General features: G+C 43.1%; 1 protein-coding gene across 1 annotated transcript in view; it reads left to right on the top strand.

Moving 5' to 3' along the window:
- Window positions 1-12,568: 12,568 nt before the first annotated feature.
- Window positions 12,569-16,306, top strand: part of LOC112229566 (transmembrane protein 170B) — a 16,280-nt gene continuing 12,542 nt past the window's right edge. The window contains exon 1 of the mRNA XM_042310263.1: window positions 12,569-12,977. Coding sequence (XP_042166197.1) covers window positions 12,818-12,977 — 160 coding nt within the window. The 5' untranslated portion in view covers window positions 12,569-12,817. The remainder of the gene's footprint in view (window positions 12,978-16,306) is intronic.

Raw genomic sequence — 16,306 nt, 5'->3', positions numbered from 1 at the left:
CTTTGTCTAATCCGAGGTGAGTGATCGCTGTCCTGATATCTAGAAGCTCTTTGTCTAATCCGAGGTGAGTGATCGCTGTCCTGATATCTAGAAGCTCTTTGTCTAATCCGAGGTGAGTGATCGCTGTCCTGACATCCAGAAGCTCTTTGTCTAATCCGAGGTGAGTGATCGCTGTCCTGATATCTAGAAGCTCTGTGTCTAATCCGAGGTGAGTGATCGCTGTCCTGACATCCAGAAGCTCTTTGTCTAATCCGAGGTGAGTGATCGCTGTCCTGATATCTAGAAGCTCTGTGTCTAATCTGAGGTGAGTGATCGCTGTCCTGACATCCAGAAGCTCTTTGTCTAATCCGAGGTGAGTGATCACTGTCCTGATATCTAGAAGCTCTGTGTCTAATCCGAGGTGAGTGATCGCTGTCCTGATATCCAGAAGCTCTTTGTCTAATCCGAGGTGAGTGATCTCTGTCCTGATATCCAGAAGCTCTGTGTCTAATCTGAGGTGAGTGATCTCTGTCCTGATATCCAGAAGCTCTTTGTCTAATCCGAGGTGAGTGATCTCTGTCCTGATATCTAGAAGCTCTGTGTCTAATCTGAGGTGAGTGATCTCTGTCCTGACATCCAGAAGCTCTGTGTCTAATCTGAGGTGAGTGATCTCTGTCCTGATATCCAGAAGCTCTGTGTCTAATCTGAGGTGAGTGATCTCTGTCCTGATATCCAGAAGCTCTGTGTCTAATCTGAGGTGAGTGATCTCTGTCCTGATATCCAGAAGCTCTGTGTCTAATCTGAGGTGAGTGATCGCTATCCTGACATCCAGAAGCTCTTTTTTGCTGTAAGACACGGTTGCAGAAACATTATGTACAAAATAAGTTACAAATAACGCAAAAAAACACATAAAAGCACAATTGGTTGGGCGCCCGTAAAACTGCTGCCATTTCTTCCGCCAACATTTCTCTGTAAAGGGTGGTATTGTCACACCCTGATCAGTTTCACCTGTCCTCGTTATTGTCTCCACCCCCTCCAGGTGTCGCTTGTTTTCCCCAGTGTATTTGTCCCTGTGTTTCCTTTCTCTCTGTGCCAGTTCGTCTTGTATTTTTCCAAGTCAACCAGCGGTTTTGCCGTTCTCCTGCTTTTTGCATTCTCTTTTTTCTAGTCTTCCTGGGTTTTGACCTTTGCTTGTTTCTGGACTTTGTACCTGCCTACCTGACCATTCTGCCTGCCTTGACCACGAGCCTGTCTGTCACTCTGTACCTCCTGGACTCTGATCTGGTTTTGACCTTTTTGCCTGTCCAAGACCATTCTCTTGCCTACGCCTTGGATTAATAAACATCGTAAGACTCCAACCATCTGCCTCCTCTGTCTGCATTTGGGTCTCACCTTGATAGGTGTGTTTTGGAAAATTAATAGGAGAGTGCATGTGAATACAGCAAGAGCTTGGGAAATACTATAGTTTATAGAATGACATCAGAGTCCCAAACGGCAGAGCCTTTGTTTAGTCTGATGCTCTGTCCAACCTGCGCTGACCTAAAAGATGACTCAAATGGTACCCTATTCCCTATTTAGTGCACAATCTTTTGGCCAGGGCCCATAGGCCCAAAGTAGTGCACTTTTTAGGGAATAGGGTGCCATTTGGGAAGCTGACCTACAGGATGGCTCACTGAGCCCTAATGTGTTCATGCATTCAGATGAACACTGTAAAAGCCTACTGAGTCTAAATATTAGGATGTGTCATGGATAAGATTACATTGGTATACGTGTAGCTACACCCACATACTTTACAGTAGATGAATGAACAGAGCCAATGCTGTCATTGTACACACTCACATAAAGAGTGAGTGTGTACTGTGAAGTGGAATTTTGTCTAAAACAGGAAGTCATCTCTGATAGAAGTCAACCATTTCCTCTGATAAGAATCTCTCTGATGGTATCAGTGACGAGGTCATCTTCTAACTAGACGAGCACCCGTAGAGACCAGGTGATTGTGGGGATAGTGTCCAGACAGTAAAGTGACTGCTGCATTCTAAAGGTTGTCCCAAATGGCACCCTACACCCTATTCTCTATATAATGCATTACTTTTGACCAGGGCCTTTTGGGATGTAGCCTAACTGTGAGATTAAGAGGATATACCTTTTACTCTAAATGGGTTAGTCTGTGGTGCCTGGTGGAATCTGCAGCACATCCTTCTACCTCACTAACTCTGATAAGACAAGTGACACATCTTGGCTGGTTGTCTGAATCTGCCCCACTCTCCAGATCCTAGATGTTGATAGGCCGGTTGGAGTTACAGCTGGATGACATTTTCTTGGGGAGGATGGACTCAAATAAAAACTTTTTGTAGAGCTAGCTAGTCCCACTCCTTGCACCAACCATAACCCCTTTTGTGGGGCAGTTAGTCACAACTCTAACCCCCTTTTTGTATGGCTAGCTAGTCCCACTCCTTGCACCAACCATAATCCCTTTTGTAGGGCAGTTAGTCCCAACTCTAACCCCCTTTTTGTATGGCTAGCTAGTCCCACTCCTTGCACCAAACCTAACCCCTTTTGTAGGGCAGTTAGTCCCAACCCTAACCCACTTTTTGTAGGGCTAGCTAGTCCCACTCCTTGCACCAACCATAGCCCCTTTTGTAGGGCTAGCTAGTCCCACTCCTTGCACCAAACCTAACCCCTTTTGTAGGGCAGTTAGTCCCAACCCTAACCCCCTTTTTGTAGGGCTCGCTAGTCCCACTCCTTGCACCAACCCCAACCCCCTTTTTGTAGGGCTAGCTACAGGGGTCCTGCCTCTGCTTTGGTCTTACCAAGCTAACCATTTTAATTCAAACATTTTTGGTTTTAATTTCTTTGCACAAATAAAAAGACAGTTTGTACAGAGTCCAAAACAACAACAGTATGTGCAGGAAGGGAGAAAAATCCCAGAAGGGCGTGTCGAGTAGCCCCCCCCCCAAAAGAGGCTAAATAAAATGTAATAAATCTAAGCAGAAAGTCAAGCTACTGGGGATGGAGAGCTGTGATGGGCTCAGAACAGTTTTTTTGAAACCCTGACGGGGAGAGCTTGACAAGTTCAGACGGAGTGAGTTCCAGATCAAATCTGAACTATTTAACTGAACTCTTAACCATACATTTTAGATGTGTGCCATAGAAGTCCATTATTTAAAAACTATTTGGATAGTAGTCTTTCAATTACAATGTCACATGATAGAAAAAAAAAGATACACATTTTGAGAATGCAACGACCCATATTCCTTTGACATTGACTCTGATTGACAGCTCAGGTACTGCCCCCAGCTAAGATAATGTCTTCAGGTGAACAATTCCCTCAATGAAAGACTAAATTCACACACATGCTGGGACATGAAAAGGCCCAGCCACTCTGTACCTCTCTGTACTCTGATGAGTTGTTCTAATGCGTGCCATATAGTCCCACGTCCTCGCTGAACAAGTAAAGTACATAGGGTTTGGTTTCCTTTCATGGAAGGGAACACAGTGCCCGAAGCTGGGCCTGGGAGTGGACTTCTAGGTTCCCATAGTGGACGGATGGTGTCATAAGTGGTGGAATCTTTTTGATGTGACCTTTCACAGGAAATTAATCCCTCTAATCACACACACAAACACACACAGCGTTCCAACATCCACTGTTACTGAGCTGATCACCGTATCACTTTATCACTTACCTTTATTTAACTAGGCAAGTCATTTAAGAACAAATTCTTATGTACAATGACGGCCTACACCGGCCAAACCCGGACGAAGCTGGGCCAATTGTGCGCCGCCCTATGGGAATCCCAATCACGGATGGTTGTGATACAGGCTGTATCTCATTACACATAAATAGTACCAATATAAAACAAACACAGGGATATAGTACAGTAGATGTACTTTTTATAGTAGAATGGGGGTAAATAAAGGGCAGGTTGTGGCCTTGTCCCAATGCATCCTGGGGGCATAGAATCTTTGTCAGTGGCAGGTGTTTGGGCAGATTCAGGCAAAGCACAAGCCTCTCAGGAGCACATAGTTATTTTCATGCAGGAGCCAATTAGATCTCAGGTGGTTCAGATCTGATTTTGTCCCTCAGTAAGACATAGATAACCACATCAAACGCTGTTCAACCTCAACCTGTGATTTACTGTGGGGAACTCATGGACACTCATCAAAGGTGAGCGGCAGCGACACACCACTAGTGAACCTGAGGTCGCTAGTTAGCTGGCTGGCTGTTCTCCACACAAAATAAATTCCTGACTGATTGAACTCACTGGCTTTATTGCCTTTTTTGTGCTCTCCTTTGACTGGTTCCAGATCTGTTTGTACAATCCAAACAATGACCATATGAGTTGGCAAGACAGCACAAACAGAACTGGAACCAGGCTATGTCTGCCTAGCCCCAACACAATACAATCAACCAGTTAAATCGATCCTCGTGAATGTCCCCAGCCATAAAACCTTGAATCAACCAAACATAAACAGATAAGGAAACCAAATTAAAAGAGGATTAAGATGAGTGTACAGTACTGTATGCCTTGCTTTTATAGACTGAACAAGCATCTCGTATGCATCCCAAATGGCACCCTATTGGTCCTTGTCAAAAGTAGTGCACTATATAGGGATAGGGTGCCATTTGGGAGCAGGGTGCCCTTGATTCATCCTCTTCAGACAGTTGGTTCCAGTTAAGGTAACATCCTGTGACAGGGATGCTAACCAGATGAAGAGCTTCTGTTGATGACTCACCGGTATGAAGACCGTCTGCCTGCAGCAAAAGAAGAGAGAAAGAAAGAAAGAGAAAGAAACAATGAGAAACCACAGCACCCGCACATGAAAAGGTACGTGTGAGTGAAAGCATTTTGGACGATATCTCACCTTGCAGGTTCAATTACACAGGACAAACAAAGGGGTTGACAATGAAATAGATCAAAAATACTTCATCTGTGCAATACCTGAGGCTAACTTTGTGGAGGAGCACAATGGTACTGAGAAGCTGTCCTGAACACTGTGACAATATCACAGGTTGTCCCAAAATCCCCCTGTTTCAGACAAAAACCCACAGGAGAGCTTCCCATGGGAAAGCTCACTCTTAATTATTGGATACATTTATTCAACAATATAAGTCATTTAATGGTGTACCATCAATCTATAAGGCTTTTACTCAATGTGAACTCAAACTGTTCAGTGAACTCAAACTGTTCAGTGTTTCAAGTATTGAGAACGTTGCATGGTTGTATAAGCCTACAGTATTTGTTATTGATGTGCTGCAATGTGCACTAACAAATAAAGAAGGCTAAATATAAGGCGCCTACATTTTTCGTCTAACCACATGGTGCAGTCACATAAAAGCATAAAAGCAAGAATGGGATTGAACTGAAATAGACTGTCTGTGGAAAACTACAGCAGGGCTATAGAGGAAATTGGAGCACGAGTCCATCTGGTGGCCAAATAATTAAACAAAAGTCTGTAGTCCACAGGAAGATGAGCATGCGCCAAGGCTCCTTTTCAAAAGGAAAACATTTACATTTTAACGTGGCAGTTGTGGCAGTCATTAAATATTGATCTCTTTCGACCTGACCTTTGTTTTAGATTCAGCTACAGCTTCATTAAAATCCTATTGTTTTTGTGGGATGGCTGTATTTGATATGCTAATTACATGTTTATTTTCTTACAAAATATTTTTGATTATCAAAACAGAGATGAATTATTCTGAGCTTCAAAATCATTTTATTATAATGAAGATGAATATGCCATTCTATGATCAACACTGTCTACCAGCTATGCAGCACTACAACATATGTTACATCACCAAAAGTATGTGGTTGTCGAACATCTCATTCCAAAATCATGGGCATTAATATGGAGTTGGTCCCCCCCTTTTGCTGCTATAACAACCTCCACTCTTCTGGGAAGGCTTTCCACTAGATGTTGGAACATTGCTGCGGGGACTTGCTTCCATTCAGCCACAACATTAGTGAGGTCGGGCACTGATGTTGGGCAATTATGCCTGGCTTGCAGTCGGCGTTCTAATTCATTCCAAAAGTGTTCTATGAGTTGAGGATAGAGCTCTGGGCAGGCCAGTCAAGTTCTTCCACACTGATCTCGACAAACAATTTCTGCATGGACCTCGCTTTGTGCACGGGAGCATTGTCATGCTGAAACAGGAAAGGGCCTTCCCTAAAATGTTGTCGCAGTTGGAAGCACAGAATCGTTTAGAATGTCATTGTATGCCGTAGCATTAAGATTTCCCTTCACTGGAACTAAGGAGCCAAGCCCACACCATGAAAAACAGCCCCAGACCGTTATTCCTCCTCCACCAAACTTTACAGATGGCACTATGCATTGGGGCAAGTAGCGTTTTCCTGGCATTCGCCAAACCCAGAATCGTCCGTCGGACTGCCAGATGTTGAAGCATGATGATCACTCCAAAGAACTTGTTTCCACTGCTCCAGAGTCCAATGCGGTGAGCTTTACACCACTCCAGCCAAAGCTAGGCATTGCGTATGGTGATCTTAGGCTTGTGTGTGGCTGCTCGGCCATGGAGACCCATTTCATGAAGCTCCTGAAAAAACAGTTATTGTGCTGACGTTGCTTCCAGAGGCAGTTTGGAACTCGGTAGTGAGTGTTGCAACTGAGAACAGGTCCCGTTCTGTGAGCTTGTGTGGCCTACCACTTCGCGGCTGAGGTGTTGTTGCTCCTAGACGTTTCCACTTCACAATAACCAGCACTTACAGTTGATCGGGGCAGCTCTAGCAGGGCAGAAATTTGATGAACTGACGACATCCTATGATGGCGCCACGTTGAAAGTCACTGAGCTCTTCAGTAAGGCCATTCTACCCCCGATGTTTGTCTATGGAGATTGCATGGCTATGTGATCGATTTTGTACAACTGTCAGCAACGGGTATGGCTGAAATAGCCGAATCCACTAATTTGAAGGGGTGTCCACATACTTTTGCATATCTAGTGTACCAGTGAATTTGAACTGAACATTTCACTGAGGAACATTCTTTTAATTTGGACTCACATAGGTCATGGCCATATGCCAAACACCACCCTAATTCCTATATATAGGAAATAGTGTGCAATTTGGGATCCAGATCATATGACTGATATCCATTGAAGTTTTCACACGTACAGAGATAGCTTAGTATCAAAGGCATGCAGAGAGGTGAGAAAGAGTCAAATAGCTCTTTCATCCCACTAACCTGACCTAAACTGCTCAAAGGTCTGGAGGGTGGGTGGGGTTGGGCTACAACCCCCAGAAATGGCCATCCTTTCATCTACCTAGCCCTTCACTCTCAATAAAATCCCACAGTTGAAATCCTCACTTCTTTATATACCAGATACACACTAAAATCCAATCTATCTATTTCAATGCCTGATATCACAGACCCAACAATAGGTAAAACCCAACCGCCCCGTGCAATATTTCTATATATCATCAATTTGGCTGTTATGGTTCATCTGTTCAGAGCCTACAGTAGTTCACATGGGATAATTGGTGGGGGACGGTGATTGGTTAACAGTGTGGGATGAAAGAGAGAGAGCTTCAGAGCAAAACTTCCCAACCACTACAAAGGACTCAAGAAGCCAAAGGGTACAAGAAGCCAATGTTGTCCATAGCAGAGCGTTGACACAGTCTGCTACTTTCACAGCTTTATGGATGGGAAATCCGATCAGGGTAGTGCCACAGAGGTTGAAATTATACCTATGACACATTTTCTCTCTATTGTAAGCTATATCTTTTGTTATGATGCCAAGGCTGTTTGGAATTCAGACACTAGACCAGATCAAGTGTTAGTATATCAAAGTTTGCACCTGTTCTTTTCAAAAGTGAATAAAACTTAAGGTAGAGTACAAGTAAACAAGATAGGAAATACAATCTTTAGAAAGGGATCAAGCTTAAAAAAAATATATATATATATTTTTTATGTCTGTTTTTGAATTTGATTGCCTTCTGAAAGTGAAAAAGCCTAGTAATTCTAGCCCAAGGTATTGTACAGTGATCCTATTATGTTCGACATAGCATTCCATCTACCAAATCACATTCAGGTCGTTCACCTCACTGTGCATTCCTGACATAATGTCGAAGGTACACTCCTGAGGTGTCAGATGTCTGACGTATCTTCTTCATTTTCATACCTTTTGAACTGGGACACATCTGAAAATACTTCACCCTTAGAGATTTGTTCCAGAACACTCAGAGACCATAACACTGTCTCTTTCTCACTCTCTCTCTCTCTCTATCTATCTCTGTCTGTCTCTTTCTAACTCTCTCTCTCTATCTATCTCTCTCTGTCTCTCTCTCTCTAACTCTCTCTCTCTCTCTCTCTCTCTCTCTCTCTCTCTCTCTCTCTCTCTCTCTCTCTCTCTCTCTCTCTCTCTCTCTCTCTCTCTCTCTCTCTCTCTCTCTCTCTCTCTTCTCTCTCTCTCTCTCTCTCTCTCTCTCTCTCTCTCTCTCTCTCTCTCTCTCTCTCTCTATCTCTGTCTGTCTCTATCTCACTCTCTCTCTCTCTCTCTCTCTATCTATCTATCTCTGTCTGTCTCTTTCTCACTCTCTCTCTCACTCTCTCTCTCTCTCTCTATCTATCTCTGTCTGTCTCTTTCTAACTCTCGCTCTCTCTGTCTCTCTGTCTCTCTCTCTCTCTCTCTCTCTATCTATCTCTGTCTGTCTGTCTCTTTCTAACTCTATCTCTCTCTCTCGCGCTCTGTCTCTGTCTCTGTCTCTGTCTCTCTCTCTCTCTCTCTCTCTGTCTGTCTGTCTGTCTGTCTGTCTGTCTGTCTGTCTGTCTGTCTGTCTGTCTGTCTGTCTGTCTGTCTGTCTGTCTGTCTGTCTGTCTGTCTGTCTGTCTGTCTGTCTGTCTGTCTGTCTGTCTGTCTGTCTGTCTGTTGTGGAATTATCAGAATTTGTTGGTAACATTTGTAAGATGTTTAATATTCATCAAATGTGTGTAAGTTACTTCTCATAAGAATGTATTTTGTTGTACTATAGTGGTGGCCATTGGCAGTTATCTGTTCTATGTCCGGACTAAGTTGCATGGGCCACATGAGAGGGGAGAGGTCAAAGTGTCATCATGTGTAAACATATCTTATACTCCCTACCTTTCCCAGTGGGGAAAGGAGGGGTTGCAGTGTCTGGAATCATTCTATGCTCCCTCTTATTGTTGTTTCTTTGTTAACCTATAGCCTCACCTCCTATCCGTGAGTTTGTCCAGGAGTTTGTGTTTAGAGTGGGTTGTATCTAAATGACAATTTGATATATGCCTGTTGATATGGAGGATTTGGTTTATGGTTCTGGGGTTTGGAAAAGGAGACAAAGCTGAACGATGAGTTATGTCTATGCTGTCTGACTATGTATGTCTTTACTATTAAAGAAACTGAGTTGCATTGTAAGGGGGCTCTCAGAGAATTCTGACACTGAATTTATCTGAGAGTCACAGGATTGTGATAGAGCTCATCATATAATTAAAGATAAACTTTTTTAACTAACTCTGACGTGTGTGTGTGGTTTGCTCCCATGATTTGGGAAATAGAGGAAATTTCCACGACACTGTCTGTCTGTCTGTCTGTCTGTCTGTCTGTCTGTCTGTCTGTCTGTCTGTCTGTCTGTCTGTCTGTCTGTCTGTCTGTCTGTCTGTCTGTCTGTCTGTCTGTCTGTCTGTCTGTCTGTCTGTCTGTCTGTCTGTCTGTCTCTCTCTAACGCTGTCACCCTGTAAATCTCTCTCTCTCTTTCTGTCTCTATCTCTTCCTCTCTTTCTCTTTTTCTCGCTTTCTCTCTCTCACAACGACTATGAAATCAGTCTCACAATGACTATGAAATTGAAACAGTGTAAGTGATGGCTTCATATTGTACTTCAATTTTGTTTTTGCGGTGTTTAATGTATTGAATCTGAATCATGCAAATTAAAGTTAGACTGTCTTATTGGCCTATTTCTATAAAAGTTTATCCTTACAGACTCCACTCTCACACAGAAATGTAACCATGTTTGCACTCGTGTGGTAACGACTGTAGAGCCATTTGCAAAACATAGAAAAAGCCATTTGCAAAACCCCAGTGTTACATATGTTACAGTAAGAAGCCTTTACAATCTTAATAATGCTTATACAGTACTAGTCAAAAGTTTGACACACCTACTCATTCAAGGGATTTTCTTTATTTGTACTATTTTCTACATTGTAGAATAATAGTAAAGACATCAAAACAATGAAATAGCACACATGGAATCGTGTAGTAACCAAAAAAGTGTTAAACAAATCAAAATGTATTTAATATTTTAGATTCTTCACAATAGCCACCCTTTGCCTTGATGAAAGCGTTGCACACTCTTGGCATTCTCTCAACCAGCTTCACCTGGAATGCTTTGCTAACAGTCTTGAAGGAGTTTCCACATATGCTGAGCACTTGTTGGCTACTTTTCCTTCACTCTGCAGTCCAACTCATCCCAACCCACTCAATCGGGTTGAGGTTGGGTGATTGTGGAGGCCAGGTCATCTGATGCAGCACTCCATCATTCTCCTTCTTGGTCAAATAGCCCTTACACAGCCTGGAGGGGTGTTGGGTCATTTTCCTGTTCAAATTATAGTCCCACTAAGCGCAAACCAGATGGGATGGCATATCACTGCAGAATGCTGTGGTAGCCATGCTGGTTAAGTGTGCTTTGAATTCTAAATAAATCACTGACAGTGTCACCAGCAAAGCACCCCCACACCATCACTCCTCCTCTTCCATGCTTCACAGTGGGAACCACATATACAGAGATCATCCATTCACCTACTCTGCGTCTCACAAAAACACGGTGGTAGGAACCAAAAATCTCACATTTGGACTCATCAGACCAAAGGACAGATTACACCAGTCTAATGTCCATTGCTCATGTTACTTGGCCCAAACAAGTCTCTTCTTATTATTGGTGTCCTTTAGTAGTGGTTTCTTTACAGCAATTCGAACATGAAGGCCTGATTCACTCAGTCTCCTCTGAACAGTTAATATTGAGATGTGTCTGTTACTTGAACTCTGTGAAGCATTTATTTGGGCTGCAATTTCTGAGGCAGGTAATTCTAATGAACTTATCCTCTGCAGCAGTGGTAACTCTGGGTCTTGATTTCCTGTAGCGGTCCTCATGAGAGCCAGTTTCATCATAGAGCTTGACTGTTTTTGCGACTGCACTTGAAGAAACTTTCAAAAGCAACTTTCTTAAAGTAATGATGGACTGTTGTTTCTCTTTGCTTATTTGAGCTGCTCTTGCCATAATATGTACTTGGTTTTTTACCAAATAGGGCTATCTTCTGTATACCACCCCTACCTTGTCACAACATAAGTGATTGGCTCAAACACATTAAGAAGGAAAGAAATTCCACTATTGAACTTTTAACAAGTTACACCTGTTAATTTAAATGCTTTCCAGGTGACTAGCTCATGAAGTTGGTTGAGAGAATGCCAGGTGTGCAAAGCTGTCATCAAGGCAAAGGGTGGCTACTTTGAAGATTCTAAAATCTAAAATATATTTTGATTTGTTTAACACTTTTCTGGTTGCTGCATCACATTAGGCCGTGATTGGGAGTCCCATTGGGTGGTGCACAATTGGCCCAGCGTCGTTCAGGGTAAGCTGTCATTGTAAATAAGACTTTGTCCTTAACTGACTTGCCTATTTAAATAAAGGTCAAATAAATGTGTTATTTCATAGTTTTAATGTCTTCACCATTATTCTACATTGTAGAAAATAGTAAAACTATAGAAGAACCCTTGAATGAGTAGGTGTGTCCAAACTTTTGACTGGTACTGTACATTTTGTAGCAATGCTGGAATTCACATTTATAAATTCAAAGTCTATTCATGCTTATTAACAATAGTCATTAGACCTACTGTAAAAAGTCTCCCCACTAACTTGATGTGAAATGTAAAACATGCAAAGTGTTGATCTAAATTATAATATCTATTTGTCGAAGGGACCATAATGGAGATAAGCTCTGTTGCTAGATCTGGTGCAAAAAGCTCTTTATTATGCTGTGCATGGTTCCTGATAAATAGACAAATAAAAAGTAGCTTTCAGATTTTTCATCCACTTTCACAGCAAACTCTTTGTGTCTGGAATGTTAGCTGATACATCTCTGATATATTTCTGAATGAGGACCTTAATATTTACTCATTTTATAGTAATACAGAATATATGATCTGCTGAATATGATGCCTCTTATTTATGTTATGCTATGCTACTCCACCTTTATCAGGCGATTTAAGATTGACGTTTCGGGAGCGAATCAGCACCATGGACAGTACCTGCATCAATACGACGTCATGGACAACGCCCTGCAATACACAAACGCATCATTCTTGTAGTACAGTGTCACAAAACTGCCTTTTCATTTAAAATCAAATGATTTGCCAGCTCACTCCTTAGTTAAATGCAGAATTCTACTAGCCTACAACATCCATCACTGATTTTCACAATTTTACCGCTCTCTTACGCCGCATGGTCCAAATGATTACGCACGTTTTCAGCGTAAACGCTACTGTACTAATTACTCATCTTTTGTTCCCCATTCATAAGCTGCTACAATATCATAACAGTACGCTTTCACTGTATACTCCCCTTTAACTGGTGACGGCCCCTTTAAGGGTTATGTAGAGAGAAGGGCTGATGTAGGACGACTCCTCTGTGTGCGCTGCCATCCTCATCATGGCCTCCAAACAACCGCCGCTGCAACCGAGAATGAGCACGAGCAGACGAGCTGTTGGCCCTTTCCTTCCCCGCGCGGAGACCAACAACGTTAAGCCGAAACAGAGGCACCGGTAGAGGGGTGCGCGCCGGGGGATCAAGCCTCCGAGCTCATGCCACCCCGTTCTCCTCGATGTCTTCGTCAAAAGCCACTTACAGCCATTTGACAAAGAGGGATGCAAACCCGGGCGGCGGCAGAAACATGAACACGAATAGGGATTATTCTATCAATCTATCCGTGCAGCAAGTGCTGAGCCTCTGGGTGCAAGGCACGACGCTGCAACATTTCACAGGTAGGCTATGTACTGTATGTCACATTATTACTGTACAGTGTAAACACATGTCGTGCACTTGGCAGCGTTTCAACCGTTGTGTGTGGGATCTGGCTCGGTTCCCCCAATTACCGGTGTTGTAGGCTACACACAGGGCTGGCCGTTTTCTATTAATTTACTGTACTGTTGGATAGAATGGGGTGACATGGGCAGCTGTGCGCGTCCATTTTTAAAGGGAGAGTATACACGGTATGAAATATCAACCGGGCACCGGTAACTGCCCCGAAGTGTTTCTTTTTGTCGGTCTCCATACTGTAGCCTACCGGTACCTTACTTTTTATTAAGAGGCATGCGCCTCTCAATGCCTTGGTGTCACTTGAATAACAACGGCCAATGTGTTACGGCAATTAAATTATAAACACAAATATAATTGAACTCAGTCATCGAATGAATAACACATATATTCTACCGGTTAATGCATCATTGTGCTGCGTGAATGCACTTGGCACTGTGAAATGTAGTGTTGTCATCTCTGTTGCAGCCACACAGCCCTCTTCCTTCGTCTTGCGGTCGAGTAATCACAGGTAATTAGTGTCATCCTCACCAACTCCCGGATAGGCTGTCTGGGGTGTTCTGGGGAGATATGGCTCATCCATCCACGCCTTACATTTACAGTGTGTGTATGTGGTATGTGTGTGTAAAAGGAGGTCTAGACGCTGTATTGTAGACTACTGTGACTATTCTGCACAGCAGTGGGTAACTTCTAAATGACCATAAGTATTTGTTGAAATGTAAACAGTCATGAGTGACAATTAAACACCTGACTAACCAGTCATTACAATTAGGACTCTCTCTCTCTTTGTATTTGTTTGTCTGTCTGTCCATCTGTCTCTCTCTCTATCCTATCCCCCCTCTCTCAAAAGGCTTTTACAAGGTCTTATTTATTTACATAATGAGATGTGATATCAGCATGCTAGTACATTGGTCATTGTACTTGTGGTATTCATTTTGAATGAGTGAAAATGCTAAAGTGCTAAGAGAATACAATAACCTAAGAATACAATAAGCTAAGAATACAATAACCTAAGAATACAATAAGCTAAGAATACAATAAGAAAAAAATAAGCTAAGAATACAATAACCTAAGAAAAAAATAAGCTAAGAATACAATAACCTAAGAATACAATAAGCTAAGAATACAATAACCTAAGAATACAATAAGCTAAGAATACAATAACCTAGGAATGAATTGGGCGGTGGAACAATTGACATTACAATGTCATAATAACAAGATATTTCAAGACCTCTCTTGACTGGAATTCCTTTTTGCCTTGCAAAGAGAAGGATGGACACACTGTATACGGGCATCATAGCTGGCATGTAGATGTTGTGAGAACAAGCCCGAGCGGACATCCTGGGCTGAGAAACATGAAGAAAAACAAGACATGGAATGCGTCCCAAATGGCACCCTATTTGGGACACAACCATGATTAATCATGCTGACTCAGCAGGGAAGTGACTCACAAGCACAAGTATTGCAGAAGTAAAGTTGCTGTGGTGGAGAGACAAGAGTAAACCAATGAGTGCCATCCAGTATCTGGCAGCAGGACTGCCATACGATCCTCAAAACCAGTCATAAAAAACAAGCTACAATTAAGTTAGATGCCCTAAGCAAGTTCAATGTAGACTCACACAGTGGCCATAAACTCTACAATTTATGATAGACAACTCCTTTATACTTTTACAGTGTCACTCACAGACTCCTCTGGCAGAGTACTTTAACAAATGGTATTTCCTGTGAACATCCATACCAGCAGTTTCACTTCTTATTTCCTTCTCTATTCTCAGTCAAGAACAAAAACATGCCTCTGTTTTTCAGTTTAAAATCGACAGGTTGATGTAATAAGATTGCATGGACCCAGCAAAGAGATTTGCCATTGTCTTTGTACAATGTGATTATTGATGTGCTCAGATGGATTACTGCTGATTAGTGGTGGCACCATCAGTCTTTTCATGCTTTATCTTCTCTTCAATTGTTCACACTTCTGTCACGTGTTATTGCCATGTTATTCCATCCTATTAGCATCTCATTACATGTTATTACAGTACTCAATGACAACTTTCAGGTGTTTTTCACAGTACTGCATCATTGCTGTTCTCTGTCATAGGGGACAATCTCTCAAAGCCTGACTAGGCTGTAGCAGTGACTATGACATTACTATCCAGAAGTATGGGCCCTGGTCGAAAGAAGGACCCTGGTCAAAAGAAGGACCCTGGTCCAAAGTAGTTCACTAAATATGGTGCCATTTGGGATACAACCAATGCCTTGCAGTGCCTTTGTAGGCTCTATGGGTCAAACGTTTGACCGCTTATCAGTGGAATGGGAACATAATGCTTTTCTCTTTCATGTTTTGTGTTAGCATGTGAGGCCAGCTGGCCCCCACTGTGTGTTGTGAAAGCTGCTGACGGAGGCCCCCAGGTTCGTGTTAGGGGATTAGCAGCATAACAAACAGTAATAATACTACAGTCTTCTGACTGAGGGGTTGAGTTGAGGTTTGGGTTGCATGCCTGAAGATGACACAGCACCTGTACTACAATCCAGAGTACAGACGACCTCAACTCCATCCCCCCAACCCCTCACACACATAAAATATGCACACACACACGCACGCACGCACACACGCACACACACAGTATAAGCGGTGCCATGCAGAGAATGGTGCCGCTGAGCTATCTATGTTCCAGTGGTGTGACAGAGCAGAGGTGTGTGGTGTGCCCCTATGCACCACAAATCCAGCCAGGCTTAGTGTTGGGCGGCAGCTGCTCAGCTAGCGCCATCCCGGGGACTGTGTGGAATCCTAATGGAGTTGGCTGGCGGTGGCGTGCCTCTCTGGCCCAAGTCTGGCCCTGCTTGCTCCTCTCTATCCATCTATCTCACTCTCCTTATGTCTCTCTCTTTCCATAACTCTATATTTCACTCTCTTTCTCTCTTTCTCTCTTCTCTCTCTCTCTCTCTACCTCTGTATCTCTCTACATCACCCTCCTTTTCTTTACAGTATCTCGTTCCACACCTTTCTTCCTTGACTGGCATGCCTCTCCAGTCTGGCCCCAATTCCTCCCTCTCTCGCTCTCTCACACAGACACTCTTTCCCTGTACCATCCATCCTCCTCTCTCTGCCACTCTCTGTCTCGCTCTTGATACATCCCTCTCCCTCTCTTTACAGTACCTCGTCCCGATCCTGTCTTCCCCTGGCATCTCACTCCGCTGCCAGATGGGAGGTGACCACAGATAGGGGCCTGTATTGTAACTCATCACGGCCACTGTGCTGACTGAGCTGGCTGTGTGTTCT

This window comes from Oncorhynchus tshawytscha, linkage group LG31, assembly GCF_018296145.1.
Source record: "Oncorhynchus tshawytscha isolate Ot180627B linkage group LG31, Otsh_v2.0, whole genome shotgun sequence".
NCBI classification, from domain to species: domain Eukaryota; kingdom Metazoa; phylum Chordata; class Actinopteri; order Salmoniformes; family Salmonidae; genus Oncorhynchus; species Oncorhynchus tshawytscha.
The sequence above is the reverse complement of the archived record's forward strand: the minus strand, read 5'-3'. Positions and strand labels throughout refer to the sequence as shown.